Source organism: Rhopilema esculentum, chromosome 3 (assembly GCF_057945365.1).
Source record: "Rhopilema esculentum isolate cy_ngs chromosome 3, ASM5794536v1, whole genome shotgun sequence".
Taxonomy (NCBI): domain Eukaryota; kingdom Metazoa; phylum Cnidaria; class Scyphozoa; order Rhizostomeae; family Rhizostomatidae; genus Rhopilema; species Rhopilema esculentum.
Window position 1 is genome coordinate 2,745,701 of NC_142817.1, and position 22,112 is coordinate 2,767,812.

A 22,112-nucleotide genomic window follows, 5' to 3' on the forward strand; every position below is an offset into this window, starting at 1 on the left:
AAGAAATTTCCGTTCTTACAGTTGCTATCTAAAGATTTATCCAAAGAAATATTTTAATGCACTAATATTCATATTGTCAATCTCGATGTAAGAGACATTCAATATCTAAGTCCACAGTTGAACAATCTACTCTGTTCTTAGCTCCAGGGTTCTACTTCCTCAAATTTGTATACACAAGGTGGGTCTATTGTAACCATAAGATGTGGCTATTGAGACTTGTACATTCAGAAAAATTGCCGCGCTTTTCTCATGCATAATTTACATTTCTGTTGGAAACTCACAAAAGGATTTACTTCATGTTTATATGCAAACAGCTTACCGCTTTGAAGGCATTTGGGAGGATTTTGTCCTCAGATGTGAACAAAACCTTGAAGAAAACAAGAAATTGTTAATCCTCTAAAACTGCAAAGAAATCTAATTGAAGCAGAAATACACCAATTTTAAGGTAATTGTCAGTTTATCCTGTTCATTTGTTGTTTATCTTTTTTACTCTAATGCTAATTGAGCATGTTTCAAATTAAATTGGCCTTTTCTCTTTTTTATCGTAAAGTCATACTACGAAAATACATATAAATCGCCGAAAGATTGTTTTCACAAGTAACTTTAGAAAAAATGGAATCCTGGCTTTTGGATAAAAGTATTTTATTCTACCAGATTCTAAATCAAGTCTCTGTTGTCTGTGTTTTTTACCGGAGGATACATTACTATTTCATGATCTTTACCAAGGAGTGTCCTCTCTTGCAGACACTCACCATAGTCACAGTCTATACGAGACATATACACCCTCGCATTTCCTTTTCTTGGTTTCGCCACAATTGTACAGTGTGAATTATAACTATACAATCATATGTCCGTTGAATGATGCTATACTTTGAATTTTTACATTACCTTGTATTGCTAGAGGTTTCTACATAAGTTTTCAATACGTGTGAGATGCCGCTTTACCAGTGCCGTTGAGACCCATCTCAGACCTTGGGGTAAATACACTACATTTGTATGCCCAACACATTTATGAAATTCCTCTGGGTTTCCTTGTGGCCCGGACCACCCTCTCTCGACGCCGCTGTTGCTAAATCTTATTTATTTACTTTCGGTGCACTAATATTTTCCGCCTATTTGTCAAACATTCATCCCATCTTACATATTTTCATATCCATAAATCCTGGCTTAAAAACTTGCAGTGTTGAAGGTAACAAATTTAAGAAATAGATTGTATAGGTTGAAACACAGAATAAAAGTTTAATTGAACTTTCTTTCGTCTTAAAATACTGTTCAATGTTTAGCAAAATGCTAGGTTCTAGTTCATGTTGCATAGAAAACCTCAACCTTATTGCAAGGCATGATTCTATACAGATGCTAACGTTATTCTATGGTTCTATACATGCACACAATCTAATTGAACAAATGCCACGTCTTCAAATGACCTTAATAGGGCACTTCTTAGCCAGCACTAGCTTGGTAAATGGCAATTCTTGACACCGCTTGTGGTACTTTTGCAAGTCATTGCCTTTTCCTAATTTATCTTAACTCTGAATAAGATCGGCCATTGAAGAACTGAATTTCCTGGAAAGCTGCGAGAACGATAATCCGATTTCATCAATTTTTCCTGGGTGACCTTGAAAATGAATTGTCTGTAAAAATAAACACGCCTACGAATATTTAATTATCTGGATCTTAAAATTAAGTGAAAGCTGCTAATGAAGCAGATTTCTAAGGTCTAAGCTACCAAGGTCAACGAGTCTTGAAACGCAATGATGTTTCAAGATGGCTTGTCTTGTCAGAGAATGAGGGATCTTCAGCGGTGATGAATGACAATGTGACTTACTATGGAAACGGGGCTACAACCCATAATCATAGAACATGCTATAAGAGCTGTCTAGTTTCCATACTGTTCGACCTGATGACGTAATTAGTTTTCCCTAACCCTAACCCTTAACCAAAACCTAACCCTAAATCTAACCCTAACCCTAACCCTAACCCTAACCATAGCCCTAACCCTTTACTTGAAATAATTAATCATACTAATTTTTGACTATTAATCATGCTTATTTATGACTAACAGGTCGAGCAGTATGGAAACTAGACAATTCCCATGCTATAATGGGGGCACATCTCGCCCTTCCACCTACTTCTCAGAAGGAGCAATTTTTGTATTTCGTCCAATTTCGACGAGAAAATGTTGTGGGAGGGGTAATTTTTTTGCAAAGTACTATGGTTATATGTTAACAGCCTTTATGTAACCAAATGTTTGGTATGGAAGTTCGTAGTTAGTGAAATTAGCATTCCCTCTTTGTAAAAAGGCGTTTTCTGACAGTACAAAGGGTGCGGTCTAGATTTATAACTTTTTCCCCTTTCCAAAGCTCAGTTGCTGGCGCCGCCACTGATACCTCGTCTAGTTACGCAAATGGGGACTTGACCCTCATATCAGCCTTTGAATTTGCCTATAAATCTCAAATCCATTTACTCTTGCTTTCATGACGGCATAAAGTTTTAAAACTAATAATGTGCTAGACAGCAAAGTCGTTTGCAGTTAAACTCGATACTGTTAGCCGTTGCTAAAAAGATTTATTTTTTATCTTCACATAATCAAAGTCACAAATAACAACTGTTTGAATACCAGCTTCCAGACTCTTAAATCCGAATGTATGATTTCTTCAGGAGGCATTTGTTGGGCGTGGTAGGCGTGACACGTTACATCAAAACACCTAGAAATACCATAGCGAAAATGTTCACAGATAAAGCCTCAATAATCGTTTATGAGATGAAGATCTAGCTAAAACAGGAAATTACATGACCTGTTTAGGAAATAAAAAGAACAGTCGATGTTGAGAAAGACCAGATGGATGAACGGATTGGCTGTATTTGATCGTGTCTCGAAAAGACACTGGTTGACAACATGGAAAAAATAATGGAGGATGTTTTGAGTCTGTTTATTAGTAGCAAGAGAACAAAACCCTCACCAGCTCCTGTGCCACCACATCTCTTTAAATCCACTGATTAAATGATATCGCCTTCTTCAAAAGATCATTTTAGTAATCACACAAGTTTGTTGGCTGACTCATTGAATGTAACAGAACAGAAAAGGAAGGGTTCCGCTGTGCTTTCAAACTGAAAGAAATGCTCTGTGATACAGTGAGTCCCCGCTTAAAAGTAACTTAATTTTTGCATCGGGGTGTCTAGTTTCCCAAGAAAACAATTTTAAATAAGGCAAGCTGATTTATTTTAAGTCCATTTAGAAGCTCTTTTCATTATACTTTGTTGTCCAAGTGCATCTTTGAATTCAAGGATCATGCTGCGTAGTAAACAAGGATGCCCCAAGAAATAAATATATATTTATTAAGTATGAAACAATATACATACTCCAAACTATGGTTGAATTTTCTCAAATTTCGCCATATTTATAAGAAGTTGGCAAAGAAGAAAATATTATCTTCGCTGGCAGGCTGCCGATCCTTATACGGGGATGTTGGTACGAGGACTAACTGTGTGAGGACGTTGATTAGCGACGAGCAACGGGTATTATATTCCACGGAAGACTACTGTTGATTCGTTGATTTGGTGTTCTCAGTTTTCTGTATCCATTCATTCTACTTGCATTGATTGTGTTATGTAAAACTAATGAAATCCTCCGGTTATTAAACAAGTTCTCCTTAAAACTATCTAATTCAAACTCTTTTGCTTGTACAAAAATAAACGTTACTAGAATAATCATTAGAAATCAACGTTTCTGAGATTCCCAGACCGCCCCGATCCTTGGCTCAGTGTCACTTGAAGGGACAAGTTTAGTTGGATTTTCGACTTAAAGTCGGCATAGGCCAATTATGGTAGACAATTTCCGAGCTTCCTCCTACACAAAACTTACTACAATCTTTGATTGATCGGATCTCGGCGACAGTTGTCTTATGTTTTGCATTTCGAAGTACACCAACTTACGAGATCATTTGAACAGTTATTTGAGGTTTTCGTGCTCAAGGTATGTTTTTGATACAGGATGAAGCCGTGTCATTTAGTTTCCATGATCAGATAGGTTCATGATTAACTCTGAACCTCAACCCGGTAGCGCGGTACAATAACGGCTCTGTACGTGAGCAGGAAATCCAAATTGGATCAAGAATATGAAAATATCCAAATAGCTGGAACAGGTTACACCAATTTTCTATCACAGAGGCTTTGCTTTAATAAAAGCATTATTTCCCGGAAACACTTTCTATTAAAGTCAAATGACATAGTCAAATTGTCAATGTGGTGAACTGAGCTCAGGCAAGAAATGCTTTCCTAGAGTATCACATCCTTTGCCACACCCTTTTGCGTTCTAGATGAGTGTTCCTAGTGCTCATCTATGAAAAATTAAAATATAAGTTTTTATCAGACGCAATAAACTTAGAGTAATTTGGTTTTCTCTTATTCTGCCCATTTCAGCAATCGTTTCACTTGAATTAACTTTTCAAATTTCGAATCGTTAGGGCTAAAAAATCGTACACTCTGCCATATTGCAGCAATACTAATCACTTGAATTGCAGTTTTGCCACTTAAAGAGAGTGTGGCAAAAGGATGTGATACTCTAGGCCGAATACAAGTGTTATAAGTTACAAGTGTATTCATATGGAACATATAGTTGCATTATATGTTTTGGTACTATGTGCAAAACATGTGATACTATATTGTATATCATATGTTTTACAAATAGCATAAAATGTGGGAGATAAAGATAAGTTATGTACAGAAATTGAATCTAAGATATAATAAAATAAAATAGTTGTTCATTAAAATGGAAACCTTATAAATCTGATCAACTCAAGGCATGAATCATCGAAAATTTTTTTGCCTCTGTTAGTTCGAGTAGTCGTGTCAAGTAGACTGTTTTTTTAACAATGACTACTGTCCGGTCTCTGCTTTGGACTCGGACTTCATCTCAGAATGCCTTGTAAAGCCTGAGTGCCTTTTTTTCTTCCGTTTGAATTCCGAATTTTCTTGATAATTTTTTCACCAGCGTCCTTCAATGTATGGGATGCTTAGTCTGACAAGCCTCTCATTAAAAACATTAGCCTCTCATTAAGAAGAGCGGCTAACACTGGATCAGATGATCATTGAGGTATTTGCTTGACCTCAAGTTAGGAAGTTCACCGTTTGCCGCGATTTCAAGTCATGTAAACAATGTTTATACAAACAGTTACTTTGCACTATTTATAAGAGCAAGCTAATATTAGCAAGCACACAAATAACCATTACCTAGAATTATTTCAATTTATATTAATTAAGATTTTTGTTATTTTTATACTGTGATATTTCCGTTAGTAAATGCAAGCTTCGGCTTATTGTTCTGCAAATCCATGTTATAACAGGCTGGTTTACTTACTTTATCCCTGATGAGGGATTGAATTTATTAGATCTAAATCGTGAATCACGTAAGAAAGCAGTTTTGCTTAAGAGCCATAAGTTGACCATAAATCCAAAAGAACGTGATTACAAAGGGGTCCCTTTGGCGACCTAGGCATCACTAAGCAGGCCTTTAATATAATTGGCTGGTAGGGGGTGTTCGTCGAAATTACTCAACTAGGGATGTGACCAGGCCCGCCGAGAAGCGTGGGGCATCAAAGACAATAACAACATAAACAATTACATTTGTAATGACATCATCACAGGCCCATCTTTCTATTTACCCAGTGGTCTAGAAAAGCTCTCGGCGGCCCTGGGTGTGACAAAAATTTACCTGAATACAAGGTTAGGTTAACGTTCTTTAATTTTGACCCAATATTGCCTTTCCTACTACAACAAACTAAAAATGGTCTATCAATGAGTTTATATGGAGTAGTTGCTGTTGTGTTGAGAATGATGCAATCAAAATTAAAGTGGGGCCCTAGTCACTATTTCCAAAAAAATAACGTTCCCGTCAAATATATAATAAAATCTCATTTTCCAATGATGGAGTTTCTTGGTGGAGTTTTAGCTATATCGTTATCAGTAATAACAATGTTGCGAATACCAAAGCCTCTGTTTCTCATCGTCAATAACTCTATTCCAGGCCAAGTTTCTCTCGTTAAATCTGTCATCATACACTTAGTGTACACTGCGAATTCGAGCTGAAATCCAAAGCATTTTCAGGTTAAATTTCCACAAATATCTAGAGACCTTTGGCTTGATTGAAGATCAGTCCGGGCCTATGTAGGATAAGGTTGTGGCTTTTTTATACGGTAAAAAGCTTGCAATTTTAAAAATAAAATTCATTAAGGCGAGCAGCGCAAGGAATTAGAAGTTTCAAATCGGTTGTGATTGTTCTTCATTAAAAAGTGGTTTCAAGATAGATACAAATTTAATTTCATTAGCGAGTAGACTTTGCTGCCCAAAGACGAAAGCGTGAACACGGTCGACTTTGATCAAATAACCTATCCACCGCAGAGGTTGATTGCGATCTCGACCGTAGATGAGCTTAATCTGGGCACAGATTTCTGCTTCCTCATAAATCATTATGCGGCTGCAAGTAGCACATTGGTGCAAATCTTAATGCTAGATGTCTGAGAATAGATTTCAATTCTTTGTAGCGGCAGGCAGTTGAACACAAAGCGAAGCAGAGTATTTCTACAGCACGGTCGCGGATGAATTGAAAAGCAAGACGTATATTATAAAAGGTAATACTTTACTTTGATACCTATCCAATACAAAACTGATAGTTAATGTAATTTCATAAGCATCAAGAAAGTTTTAGAAGCGAAATATTCTTTCATAGAATATTTTTTCTAGCTTTGGTGCAAGAAAGACTGCTGTTATTATGCTATCGTTCTGGAACGAGCAACAGGAAATACATCGAAAGTTACAAGGGCTTTACGTGACTTTCATCAAGGAAATTGTTTAATTCTCTAAGAATTTCAACTATGAAAGGTAATTATAGAATAAGCTAGCATAGAAAATCAACGTGTAGGCAAAAAATCTTGTTAATTTTCTGTCATAAAACATTGTGCTTATAATATAATCTTAGTTTTATGGTTCAGTCTGCAGAACAGTTTACGAAGTCAGACTTTTTGATTTGTAAAACGCAGAAAATCATGGCGGTTTTTGACCAAATGCTTAAGCATCCGCTGTATAGTTTTATTTGTTCTTTTAAAGAGAATGAATTCATTCCTAAACAAGGTCCTCAAAGACAATCAACACTATGTTTGAAACAGCCCTTCCTCGGCAATTCTTATTTTCCGGAAAAGACAGTTCCATTAGAAAGAAATCATGAAATCATTTCGTCATTCTGAAAGTGAGCTTTTTCAATTTTTGAAATAAAGGAAAGAAAAATAAACAGAGCAGTGCCATGGGAAAATACAAGGCTCGTCGAAACTGCTTGAAGCGAACAGACTCCAAGAATAAGTTATTGAACGTCACGGCGAAACTAGGGAATCCGATAGGATAATCCGATAATCCACGTTTCATACACGTCGAGGAGTTTTTTGTCTGCGTTAACGAATCATAGTTCGCTTAGGGCCAAGAAACGCTCTCCTACCAATATGACATCCAGCAACACATGATACCTTTCTGGATTCGATTTGTTCGTCTTACTTTTCACAAAGATTACTCGCCACCCTCAAGGCAATATAGAGGGATACCCAAGAAGGCCGGTAAGAAAAGCGGGAAAAGAATTTGACTGGGGTCTGCCTTTTACGGATGGAAACCGTTCTCTCAATACAGCTACGTCCGTGTGACTTGAAAGGAAGAGACGGAGCATTTTTTTCAAAAACTTTATTTGTAGATGTCCAAGAAAAGATCTCTGTTCAAGGACCTCCAGCCTAGGGGGGCCGGGGAACCATGGCTCCCAACATTCTTGCAAAACAATAGAGCATTTTTCAAAATCTTTTAATTAATATGATTGTTCAATTCTCCCTTCTTCCTTCCCTTGAAAAGAATAAACCCGCGTCGGAGCCCATGGGTTTACTCTTTTCACTCCACTATTCTCTAACAAAAAATAAATGTTTAGGCATGTCAGAATTAGAAATCGATTGACCTTTTTCCGCTTTACTCTTCTACAGAATCTTAAGTTTAAAGCGTTCGGTGTACTTGCTCAACCTGATGTCTGATAGTACCTTTTTGATTTCAAGCAAAATGTGGCGACCAACACATTCAAAATTTTAGTATCTTATGTTTTATCAGAATTCTATAGATAAGTTTATGTTGATTTCTGGATTTTATACCGTAGGCAGATCGAAATTTCTGGTGACAATAAGGGACACCTTGATAAAGTTTTTTCTTGAATATTCCCACCTAGCGCATGAATGGAAAAAGTGATGCTGTCCCAAATTCCGTAACATCAATCTTTTACAACGGGCAAAAGCATTCTCGTTTATCAGCTGACCTCTCAAAGAGCCATCCTTCGGACTGTCCACCTCTTAGTTTTAGACTTTAGCTAATATATGTTTCTACGTAGTGGGAACAAACTCTACTAATACGGTCTTGAAGAGGGTTATTTAGAATTTTAGAGACAATGGAGATATGTAAAGCTGAAATCTCACTGTAGCCCTTGAATGGGGTTCTCCGGGGTGTCAAACTAGAATTTTTTTATCAATCCCTCCTCTGTTCTTGCTTTTACCCTTTACGATAACAAGGTGTCAGTTTGAAGATTTTGTTGGCTTTGGCCACTTAAAGGCTATGGAGTTTTGCCACCGGTAGGAAACACAAGAAGATTCCAGCGCCAAACTAACCAATACTTGATTGGTACGAGATTGTGAAAAGTATTTAAAGAAATAATTGATAATGTTCCATGTCCATTATATCCATTTGAAAAATTCAAATTATTGCTGGTACGAAAAAAAGAAAAAAATGCTTACCAAGCTACTTACTGTTCTTGGGGACCCACTGGTTGATTTGACCAACGTAATCTGGCAGAAATACCCGTTGAAACGCTAATGGCCTGGTCACGTTCAATAGAGACGAAGAGACACCAATAATATCAGATTGTTCCGATGCATTTGGTTATTCAAAATATATCATATATAACGCGTGGCAATGTTAAGCTACAAAGGTTCGAGGCGGCTAGTAACGGAATCTTATCTAGTAATCTGAATTGTCTTAATCCGAGTTTATCATAATCTGAATATGTCGTTGGAAGTTACTTTATCCTAATTTCACATCGACAGTGTGTTTATAAATATCGGAAATTGCATTGCATGTTCAAATCAAGCTATATCTAATTGTGCAGATAACATCAAGCATGCTACACGCTATCTAACTTGATCAATTGTTCAGGGCATAAGTGATGTATGATTCATAAGGATGTCACAATTTATTGATCAAGCAAAGTCACTGCAACAATCGCATCCAAACAGGATTTCTGTCGGCTTGCGTTTAAAACAATGAAATATTTTAGCCAGCTTTGACAACTATAAAATGTTTCCAATAACGATTCTCTTAAGACTTGAATCTGTTTCTTAAACTAAAGAATCGTTTCAAGCATAACATGAACATAAGAAATTTGAAATTTATCAAAGGTATGGCAAAAAGTTTCTTGTCTGCGAGAGGTGGCCGAAAAGATGAAGATAGAATAACTTTTCAATCCGTTGCAATACACTTTAAGAAATATGGGCGATTAAAGCTATAACAAATGTTCTTGAGGCTCGTCAAATGGTCTTGAGCAAAGTTAGCTGACATGCAACATACATAGACTGCCATTCGACCAAAGAATTTGGAGAAAGTATTAAAGATACTTTATTAAGAATATAGGATGTATATCAACTCAACCCTTTCTCAGCAAAGGCCAAAGTGCTTTCTTCAAGGAAAACAATAATCCACATTAAAGTGAATATTAAGGCAAATATCATCATATTTATCGTAATTGATATTTCTAACTAAACAATCGATTCCAGAACAAATGGTTTTGATTATGCTAGACACATAACTAAAAGCTTTGATTAAAAAACCTCCCAATCCACGACCTTTAGAGAAAACCTATAGCTTCCATAAATCTTCCCTTGTTTGAAATCGTGAGTACTGAGTACGATTCTTTGAATTATACAAAACCCGATGGTCAATATAGTAATACTGCCCAAAATTAACTCTCTTTTAAATGATCCAGTTATGATATTTTGTTCTCGAAACCTCAGTATCAAAACTAGCTTACTTTAATTATGAAAAAGTGTACATTGTCTGCAAAAATCCCCTTGATATCCAACATATCGTCAAATTTTACGTTTTCTATTTTTGTCCCTGCTTCTATGTCCCTGTCGTGGAACTGATCGTGTAGAAAGGTTTGTCACAGAAGTATGTCTTAACTTTGCAATATGGAAACACTGTTTGAAGAGGGACGGGAAAGGGTGAATACATGTGTAGAAGCTATCTTGAATTTCTGAGCACTTTGATAGTGATTGCAACATTTACAAAGAACCATCTACCATCTTCGCTTCTGAGGCACACCATAGGCACACTTCGATGATTTACAGATAATCAAATACAAAAAATGTAGCCATAAGCAAGGGCATATCGAAGAGAAAGATCACTTTAGATTATTCATATGTCAGAGCGACAGTTGATATCTCCTAAGAGTCCAGAACACGGGTGCAGATGTGAAGGGGGAGCTAGAAGTCGAGGTTTTGTGGAAGGGAAATTATAATAATTCTATAAAATAACAAAGAAATCTCGACGTTTAAGCTCGTTCTAAGACACTAAAACATCTGCTCAACTATTCGTAACTTTATTATTTCTTTAATTTTCTCCAAAAGCTTTCAGATTCGCACGATTTGTACAGAAATCCTTGCAAATGCTTGTCTTTAATTTAAGCAACTCGGAGTAGTATGCAAATCTAAGTAATTAAAGATGAGCCTCTTTCCAATGACCTAGTGAAGGACTTTATAATGAAATACCACAGGGCATGCTTATCAGCTGCAGTTGAACTTAGAGCTCCAAGCTATTTTCATTCGAGACCTTATCAGTGTCTGGTCGCCACTGTGTTATTGTCATTCACTTAACCTGATTTCAATGCTAAGTTTTTGCGCGCAGTGATATATACAGAACGGATGAAAGGCCTTCTCTTCACAATAATCTCATTTCGTCCCAGCGTTGTTCTGACAATAATTCTGTGTCCACGAAACAATTGCTTGTATGAGTGATTTGCGGACTTGCTGGAATACGCGAACAAGATCGGCTACGGAGAAAAACAAACGCTAGAAGTCTCGAACGGATTGTCATCTCGTTGTTGAGCATGTTAAATGGTGAAAGCGTTCACTTGACGTCGAATAAAAGCTATTAAAAAGAGTGGCTTTTGGTTGGCAACGAGGAGCTTCTTCGAGATACTGCTGCATGCCTGCTGAAGTACTTGAGGTAGATTTAAGGTATTATATAAAGTTTTTAAAAACTCAAACGTCTGATTCAATTATTTGTTGAAAACGGAATGACATTCTAAGACAGTCAACTTATGTATGTGGCTGCTCAAACTTTTGACAACTACCTTAGTTTTGACACAGCTTGTGTTGCGTTACGATTTACAACAATTTGCTTGAAAGTGTTTAAACGTTTTCCACGCTCAAAGTCCATATAGTTGATAAAGCGAAGGCTTGGTTATTTCAAAGCTGATTGTGTTAGCTAGTAATATTGCAATCAACTTCTTCCAGCGTCAGTATCCTTGACAACGTATTGTAGTTTATCGTAAGAGTTAAAAGCCGTTTTACTTCGAAGACATTAGGCAGAATACTAGATTGCTAATTGCGATAAAGGAAGTGATCGTCGCCATCTTTTACTTCTAACTAAAAGTGAAAACTGTAATTTAAAGTCGGTTTGATTGTTATTGATGTCGTTATTTCTCTTAGACCACTCTGAATCTAAATGAAGAGATTGGTTACTCAAACCTTTGTGAAAATAAAAGCTCTATGTAAAACAATCTTCTACGTTCGCAAAACATCCAAAACAGTGTATAAAAGTTTCGACAATCGACAGTTCTCTTACAATTCTGCCAAATGTACGAAGTAGAAAAGATTGTTGATATCAGTCTGATTTTTGCAATGAACGAATTTCGAATTTTTCATTTACCCTCATTACATGTTTTTTTACCCTCTAGGTTTTTAGATCAAGTGGATATTCGAGAGCATCAGCAAGCTACCGCACACGGTCTCAAAACCCTGCAGCACCTTCGTGTTTTGTCGTATAGGTGTAAATATTGTATTGGCGATTGTTGACTATTGTACACGAACAAATCACCGATTTTGGTAGCATTCAAATAGATGTGTTTAGAGCATAACATAAGCAACGTGTCGCCGACCCTTTGAGACTATCAGCAAGAGACTGGTTACTAAAAACACATCACGTGGGAATTGATGTAACCAATGCTAGAAAAAACATAATTACAAGGAAATATCCTGCAAGTGGTCGGCCAGTCGGATTAAGGTCGTAAGAGCAATATTCGTTTTACAGTGAATCATAACGATTTTTCATATAGAGCAGGCTTGCCAGGTACATTGTTTGCTATTGTGTGTTGTGGAAGCCATCGTGTGTGTATTGAGAAATACTGGCTTGAGAAAGATGACGTGCATGCAATAGATTGAACACTTTTTATTGCGTAGTCAGTACGAAGAGGGATCCGAGATGTTGAAGCACAAATTCAAAAACCCAAGGGTGAATAACCAGTACCGCAAGCCGGCTTGTCACACAGACTATTGCTTCCAAAGGCGAGCTTGCTGTAATAATTATAGGTGCTGCGTTTGTCATTGCTGTTTGGAAGATTTTAAAGTTTACAGTAAAGCCCACGATGGATGTATTGGGAATATAACATATACGATGACCAGCGAAGACATTGTTTCCAAAGCTGCACCAACATCTCGTGGCACAACAGTTCAAAAGGCTGAGAAACCAAAGAATACAGGTATGTTGACCTAAGTTTTATGTTGTGGGGAAAATCTGATGCACGCAGAGAACCGATTTCGCAACAAGATTCAATTAAGAGGAAAATGGGATTTTGTATTTACAATTAGTTGGGGTTTAGCTCTCTGGTTTAGTAGAAAGAGTTAGGAGACAATCTGATCAAGCGTGGGATTACAATCAATGAAATCTATTGTATGATATTTGACAGCAGAGCAGCTACATAATTGCGAAATGCCAAAGTTATTCAAATCGATCGATGTATTACATAGCGTAGCTGGAAAAGAGTTCTTTTTGTTTGTGAGCTGCGACAAATCCCCTTTACATCAAGAAATATTTTGTTAAGATAAATCTCAGAAAGTCACCGATTAACCTACTGCACTCAAATTATCTTGAAATATGAAAAAACAAGTTTTTCGAATGATTGCTTCATAACTAGGTAATATTTGGCCAGCTTTCGAAATTATTTAGCAATCAGTAAAGCGATCGAAATTTTCTTTCATGTTGCTCCCAACGCGTTCCTTATTTCCCCTGATTTTCTTTTATCTTGAGATGAAAAAATACACCGACCTACTCTACATTATTGAAAACTTATTTTTGCTCTGGCCAAACACGCTTACAACTCTCAATGCTGATTCGATGAAAAGATTTAACTCTATTTTCTAAACATCTATTTGCAAAGAACCAGCCTCTTTAGCCTCTTTCAGTTGTTCAGGCTTCGCTATAATTGAAAAGCAGAAATTTCTTTAATGTCTTGTTATGAGATTATCAGCCCCTTAATCTTTCTAGTAAAAATAACATTCAATAAAACTAACCACTTTTTATGCAGATCGACTTTGATATTTTTATAGTAATCGGGCAACAAAAAGTGATTTGGTATCTCTTAGTTCGCCAACGAAGCTTTTGGTGTTGCTCAATATAGTTAACTAGTGCAGTCTGTTATGTAATGTAACCCAATCAAAATTATCTACACGTTTGCCACTGTTTGGTAGCTCTTTCCACGTTTAAAATTGTAATTTTAAATAAGGTCGTAGAGTTCTGTGTAGAGTTCTCAAAACTTTTGCAGACTTACAGACAATACGGCCTAGGTAATTTGCTGTTGGTTCTTCATTTGATTAACAAATAGAGCAGTATCGTTAGTTGAAAGTCAATGGTCAGACGAAAGCGTTTCTGGGATAAAAATCTGAGAACCCGGACCCCTAAAAGGGCCCGTCCGAGCTTCCTCCGCGTATGGGTTAATTGCATCTGTTATCTATCCTCAGGTTTTTCCCAGGCCTGAGCTTCCAGCAAGATATTTGATATTGAATTCTGACATGTAGCGTTTATTTTCCTATGGGTGACTCACAACTCCGTCTTATCAAACACAACTGTTGAAGTTAGTTAGCCTTGACCTTCCTCTACTTTGTTTTCCTTCTATTTTTTCTGTGAGCACTACATTCTCCAATATATATACCCCCAAAATACTCCCTTGAGCATCATATGCCCCAAGAAGCTCTGCTCGACACTTCCAATAAAGTTCCATCAGTCCCTGCTTTGTTCAGAATCTCCTCATTTGACACACGTTTTATCTAAAATATCCTAAGCATTCTTCTATCAAACCATAACTCTGCAGCCGTCAGTCTATTTTCCCATTGTTGGTGAAATGACATTTATTGACAGTCCTCTCTTCTCACAGTCACTATATATTTTTGTAGTCTCTCGTCTGACTTTGCAATCTATGCTTTATCATCTGCAACTCTTATATTATTCAACTTGCAACCATCAATGAGAAAACCCTCTGATCTTTTTAATTGGCTTAGGCTGTACTTTCCAATTTCTTCACTATAGAGGTTAAATAAATATGAAAACAAGGCACAGTCTTGTCTTACTCTTCTCTGTATGGATAATCTTTGAGAATCATCAGAAAGAAAGTTTCAATTGATCTGAGGTGAGCCTTGGGGCATTCATTAAACGTAGAATCTTAGAATTGAACTAAACTGTCCTCTTCCTTCTTTGTAATGATTGCAAAAGATTGATTGTAAGTACTGTTTCATCTTCGCAGTATCATCATCATCATCATCAGGTTTCAAATCATGTTAAATTCAATTTCGCTTAGATCCTCTGTAATAAACTAAAAATGCATCAGCCGCTTAACGCAATTGATTTTTGCTAACCACATAGATACTGTACAAGGTTTCCTTGCGACGATCATCGATAACTACAATGACCTTATTCATCCACTAATGCGATTTCTCAGGCTTCCTCACCTGTAATCGCGTACAGATCCTTTTGTAAGCTAAGTTTCGTTAGTATACAGATGATAATTAACACTTGCATTAAAATCTGTAGCATTTAAACTACTTGTTTTACACTATTTAGATCATCAAATCCTCTTTATTTCATCCTGATCCTCCCCTTTTAAAATCTCTTACCCTGTTTCCTTTGCAAGTTAGATTAACGAACATAGAGAAAAGAAAAGTCTTAAATGGAGTGGGAAGAGAAAAGTAGCTTGTTCTTGTTGTTCTTCTTCTTATTATTCATCTTTATTTTCTTCTTCTTTTTCTCAATCTTCTCGATCTTTCTCCTAATACTTGTCTTGAACTTCTATTTTCATTTAATCTTTCATTTTTACCTTATTTCCGTTTACTATATTCCTTCTTCTCTTCTTTTGCGTTTTTGAAGATGTTATCTTGAAGACTTAACATAATCAGTAGACTTGAAAACACTTTCCTATGGCTTTGGCCTTTAAGAAAATTCATGGCCAAAGGTTTTCTCTTAATGACTGTTTGTCTGTACCAATCCTCAAGAATGCCAAATTATGCATGTCCAATATTACCTTTGATGTGCTCTAAAGTTGCATTCATTTAATGTCTTGCTATTACAGCTTCGCTGATTTAATGTAATTAGTATAGAAGCTGGTGTATTGACTCAGGTATTTCAATGTTACGTTATTCGTCCAGAAAATATGGTTTTTGAAAGATGAAAATGAATATGTTTATCAACGGTTTTGCAAAGCCTAATCTTGAAAGAGTCTTAGATTAAGCAAGAAAATTATCAAAACATAGTTAAAACATGTTTGTAACGATAAGTGACTAAGCTTGTTGTTACTAGGAATAACTGTTCGAGCTATTTGCTTACGAAGCTCTCTCTCTGCATCTAAAATTTCGCTAAGACAGCAGTAATCCTTCTGTTAATGCCTTGTTAAAACTGACCTAGATAAATCCATGTGATTTTCGCTGGTTTTTAACTTTATTAGAACATCTTATCAGCTTTCTATCTGCGCTGATGGGAGGGACAAGAACAGCATGGAGACTGATTCCTGTGAACATTAACAGTTACAGCATCTTTCTTGATGTGCTGAGTGAAACGTGTTTCATAGCAGTTGCGTTGCAATTTTCACTCGAGAAGATGACGAAAGTCGTTTTCCTCACTTTTACAGTCGTTGTCCTCACCTCAAAACCGGCCAAAACTTCGAATAAACGCCATGCCGAAATTAGTACACACTCGACAATACGTTTTGTCTATAAGTATGATCTTATTCATTGTCTAGCTTTTTATTACAGTAGATATGTGCTGTACGAAAAATTTATTTTCTTTCTTTTGGCATGCTTGTTCCTATAAATTGCTTTGATTAACCAATTTCTCCTTGATTGAATATTTTATAGACAATTAATTGCTTTCACACACCAATAAATGCTAGTTTAAATTGATGCATCCAACGAATGCAAACGAAGTACAGAAAAACGAAGGTAAAATCGATTATGCATAGCAGATAAGAAACGAAGAGACACAACATCAACTCTTCCGCAAAGTTAGAGAGAGGGGGCTGTGGCTGGATGAGAAGAGAAAAAATCCTTCGCCATGTAGCTATCCTTCGGCTGATTAATGATTCTGATTCTTGGCAGTAAATAGTTGTATTTACCTATCCGGCTTCTTAATTTGTATATTCTGCCTGAGACATGTAAGTTATCATTAAGGCACATTATCATAAAATTGGCCTTCGACTGTCGCAATTTTCAAGTAAGGTGGTGGAAGAATCACTACCCGAATTATCGAAGACTTTTCTTAAGATTAATTTTGAAGGACAAATTCAGCTGCATTTGTCTATAGGCGTACAAGCAAAACATTGAGGATGGTAATTCCAAATGCAAGCTTAGATACCTACCTATTGATGCTTAAAGATCTAAAGATAGAAACTCTTTTCATTTGAAATCATTTTATCATATACCTTGGCTAGCATTTCAAAGTTTGACCTACAAATTGTCGTACAAATCTTGGCAATGTTCTGTAAATTCTTTCTGCAAACCAGCTTATCTCTTTCTCATGTTTGTAAAAGTCATTTTTTTGCTAATTCAATGACAAGCAAGAATCACCTTTTCATACCTATACTGACTTTCTAACACAATATATAAAAGTACTTGTTTATATTCCTTTATTCAATGATGGTTAGAGTTATTCAAAATATATTTGCAGTAGAGACAGATTCTGCAGTTGTTGGGTTGGTATTGAAATTACAATGCATATCATAGTCAGGTCTTTTCAAGAGACCCTCCACAGTCTGACCGATAATTAGAATCTTGTAAAATAAAGGCATTTTATGTTTTATCCTTAGGCGTCTCTGGCTTTATTTCACTTGTGCGCCATAAAACCATTCTTTTCATCTTCTAAACTTAATAGTGTTGAATCAAAGTACGGAATAATCGAATCTCTGTTCGACCACAATGGTGCCCTTCATGCTACGGGTTGACAAATTTAGTGGTTTTGTTATATCATTTTGTTCTTTACCCTCATTTGATGATATATCATACAAGGCCTGGGTAAACCTTAAATTAGATTATTTATTGTATATATGATCCCATAATAAACTAGGTTATCAAGAATTTGATTAAATGATGTTCGTGTCTGTAAGATCTTATCATCGTAGATGAATCAATTCCGATGTGCCCAGCACCAAACTGCACAAGACGGTTGCAAAACATTGCTCACTATTTGTAGGGCATTGTGTAACTGTTCTTTTTTCTGTCATCTCGAGTGCATTATAACTGTAGCAATAAATTACAAATCTACCATTCATTGAAAAACGGCTCTATTAATAATTTTGTTATCTAAGTTATAAAAAATTTCAATCAAGAGAAAAGTTTAGAAGAGCTTCCCACTGTCTGACCCTGATCTTGATTTACGATAATGAATACTTATACCATATACCTTATATCTCATACATTGGAAAAAATTTCAATCAATCCCAGCCTCGCTGTATGTATGAAAAATGTAGAGTAGAGGAAGTGATGATCATGTTCTCTTGATTTCGTATCTATTTGAGACGTGTAACTGTGTGCCTTATAGCAGGCTGGGCATCGCTTGATCTAAGAGAATGGTTTTATCAGATCCAGACTGAAAATGGCATCTTGTCACATTTTGGGGGGTATTTCCCCTCTTCCAATGACCCACAGTGCCCTAGACCTCGCGAAGGATATTGGCAAAGATATTAGAAATCTAGTAAAAATTCTTCAAATGGCTAGTGCAAAAAAATTTATGAGTTTTACTCAAAGGCTCTTTGTTAGCCCTTAATTGTAATTTCGTGTGTCTAACCGTCTTAATTTAGAATTATATAAAGATGACTAAGTCGAGAGCTAAGAAGCGTTCCGATAGAATTTCTTCAAATTATAAGGTACGCTGTAGTAATAAAGTGTTAGGAAGATTAAACTAAAGGAGAAATTTGTTTGAAAGCTTTTATTCTGCACCCAATAGCTATGCATATTCTTATTTAAAGGATTGTTTTTATTCTTACTCCATGGTTTAACAAAATTATACTTTTACATTTAATGCCATCAATTTTTTGGGATTTCAGATAGCAAAAGAAAAAGGTTTGCATCTACCATCACAGAGAAATCGTTTCTTCGGCCAACCACGACTATCGATGTTCTACATAAAACTGAAGGGAAAAAGACCAAACATGTTCCATTCACTGAAAAAGTCAAGACAACTTTACAGGCCTGGCAACCCACCATTAATGTAAGTTCTTTCGATATTTATGCAAAGGGAAGAATGTTTACATAGCAATCATTGTTCGTAACGACTCTTTTAAAGCTATTTATATAAAGACCTCATTAGAGGATTTACTTATGCATAGGGTTCACCTGCGAAGACTTGCAGATTTATGTTGCATCCAGAATTCACAAAAGCATATTTTATAAAACGCAAAACCATCTTTATCCACGACAGTGCTGAAAAAACCAAAACTGTTCTAGATTTTATCAAAAACGTATTACAAATATATACATCAATAAATGCATTGATTGATATATGCAGTAAAAGAGTAAAAGATACGTCAATTGATATATACAATAGAAGTTGGGCATAAAATGAGTCAGGTTTCCTGTATCAGAGGCAGCTCAGTGCTTTAGCTAACATGCATAAAGTCCTTTTTGGAAAATGAAAAAAAGATGGGATTCTTAAGAACAGAATGAATTCCGTACAGCCTTTTCCGGATGAATGTTTCGCGTATCTAACGATGCAAAACTCGAACAAAAATAGGCCTATATGAATGCATTCAATCGAACTTAATAGCAAGTCTAGCCTCGATGTTGTCTCAAGCTGTGGATGACAATGGAATCCAAAAACAGGTGTTTGGTGTTTCTGATTCACAGCATCTCTCATTGCAAATTGCAAATTATTTAGTCAAAGGCAAGTCAATTATTTCGTTTTTTTATTAGATAAAGAAATGAATTGACTGTTTCTCAAGGAAACCAGAATTGGCAATGAAAAGCTGACGGGAAATCCTCTCTTTTTTATAAATCTTGATGAGATTATGCTCTTAAGCACGTTTTAGAGCAAGCAGATTGGGCGGGAGCTAAGTAAATATTGTAAGACAGTCCACTGATGGACATTATGCTGCATGATTCTACCCAATATAGAGTTTTCAAGTGTGACGTCACGAAAAATTGAAGTATATAGCTAGTTTAGTGTGTATTTATCCTCTCGAGTATCAATCGCATCAATATAACTGTGGATTTATAGCAATCAAACTTTCAAAAGCGCAAAAAATGAAATCGCCGCCAATTTCTATATCTTAAACGTAACTGATACACACGGCTATATGCAAAGAAAGTACCAAGTGGTTTATGGACGCATCGTTCTTGCAAATGATTTATTGTGATTAGAAACATCTTAACGAGGCTTCATTTTCACACGATTGAATAATCATCATTAACGACCAATACTCCTTTAAAGAGATACCCGATTGCCTTTTCGATCTGCTCCACCATAGTACTTACATATTTTACACGATGCAAAACGGAAGCGGCGCTTCACTGACACAGCTTATATTCAATGCGCAAGCAACACTAGGCATTATGAATGACCTACATACCGTAATAAAGTTAAATATTTGACACTCTTTCAAAATTTCTGTGACTATCGCGTGACATGGTAATTTCGGATCTCTGGAAATGGCTTCAAGACCATAAGAGGAAATGAACACGTGCGAATCGAACATTTTATATGGCTATCAACGGATGTGTCAAGTCTCTAGAAATAAGCTTCAACCCGCCTTGTAGAATACCATAGTAGCTGGGAAGAAATCTTCAAAGACTATGCGCATTTCTTTTGCTCTTCTCGTCAGTATTTGACGACTTTGGCCATTGATAGTGCCTCGCAAACATGGTCCAAGAATGCCTTACAAATATTAGTATCTTCTCTTTTATTGGGACTTAAAACCACAATCATATGAGCCTGGCTGCCCGGGCTGGCTCGGTTAACCTGGCTAAAATCAGCTCGCAATCATATGAAGTTTTCCCAGCCCGCTTTGACGGGCTGAAGAAAGCCACGTGACATTTGCCTGGTTACGTTCTTTACGTTGACCGCCAAGATTTAAAAAATGGCTGACAACAAGGAGAACATATCTGCGGCTCTTGTAGCTTCAACTTTATCATTTCTACAAGCAGTATGCCATGGCAATCACAGTCTATTGCTTTTATGGAGGCTACAATAATTCAAATACCAGGCAGCATTCAACGTGAACTTTTATCTCAAAAAGAAGGCCCTTTGAAACGAAAAAGAATGTTGAACCAACGAAAAATGGAGAAGAAGAAAATAACTATTTTGTTTCATCTTGATTGCACAGAACAATGGTGGATCAATATGCTGTTGGGAATAAGCGCAATTCTAGTATTTCCAGCCCACTTTGCCGTGCTGGAGCTATCATATGGCAAAAGTCCAGCCCGTTTAGCCGGGATCCCACTTGCCAGAAGTGAGATCTCGGTTATCCGGGCCAGCCCGGTTCTCATGTGATAGCAAGTTGCGTTTTGTGAGAGTTTGTCACTCAAAGTGAGATTCCGGCAAACCGAGCCAGCCCGGTGAAGCGGACCGAGTCTTCTCATGTGATAAGGCCCTTAGGGTCCAATTTATAACTTCAAGTGTGTTAATTGCACCTACTTTTATAAGCAACATTATTAAATAACCCAAAGCCTTACCAAACGCCAAGCAAAAATTAAAAGCTTCACATATTGCTGTTTGTGCAAATCAAAATGAGCTTTTCTGGATCAAGCCTCAAATCCACAAATTTACTGATGTTTTTGCAGCAGCAAATCCTCAGAGTTATTTTATCTAAACAGATGCTGGGCCAGAATCTCTTATTTACTTCATCTCACAGTGAAGTAGCTTAGATAAAGTGCTTTTAAACTACATTGCGACAACCTACAGCAATTTCAACATCCTCATTAGGTGTCAAGACAGTAGCATCGATTCGACTTGCTTGGTTCAATCTTAGCTTTCTGGACACTATTTGATAATGGTATTGACTTAGGAGAAGAAATTAAGTGCATGACACTGAGTTTACTTATTGAATTATACACAAGGTTAAATTCAATCAACTGTTTTTAATATGAAGAGTTGTTAGAAAGATAACAATGGAATCAAACAATTTCTGATTGAAATGGTTTTGCCAAATACTTTTTCTTGTCTGCTGGAAATATTTCACTAGGTTTTGTACCAAAAGCAACATAGAGTGCTTATAGTGTGCAAAACGAGAATTTGAGGTGCCAGATTTTAGCCTTTCCGGTGATTGTTCAAGATTCGAAGTAAAAAATTTTCTGCAAGTATTTTCCGTCCCTGAAATGTTTTAAAATTTGTCCGATGAACACATCGGGATTTTCTTTTTGATAGAGAATCTCAATGGTAAAAAGCAACTTTTCATTTGCATTTGAATGAATAACATATATAACATGTATATAATAACAAATGAATAACATATACAACATTTTTATGTATTCTATGTATGCATTAAATGCCTGCCAAAATACTTTGGAATCACCCAACAG

At 36.4% G+C, this 22,112-nt stretch overlaps 1 protein-coding gene across 6 annotated transcripts in view; it reads left to right on the forward strand.

Moving 5' to 3' along the window:
* The first annotated feature begins 217 nt into the window (after positions 1-217).
* The window catches only part of LOC135692503 (uncharacterized), a 30,051-nt gene continuing 8,156 nt past the window's right edge, over positions 218-22,112 (forward strand). Inside the window, exons 1-5 of one of the 6 annotated variants that reach the window (XM_065210652.2) lie at positions 218-445; positions 6,540-6,626; positions 11,024-11,297; positions 12,020-12,820; positions 18,644-18,807. In XM_065210652.2, coding sequence (XP_065066724.2) covers positions 12,544-12,820; positions 18,644-18,807 — 441 coding nt within the window. In that variant the 5' untranslated portion in view covers positions 218-445; positions 6,540-6,626; positions 11,024-11,297; positions 12,020-12,543. Of the gene's footprint in view, positions 446-6,230; positions 6,627-10,363; positions 11,298-12,019; positions 12,821-18,643; positions 18,808-22,112 lie in introns of those variants that run through there. The other 5 variants (XM_065210654.2, XM_065210651.2, XM_065210653.2 and 2 more) reach the window with 5 other exon arrangements.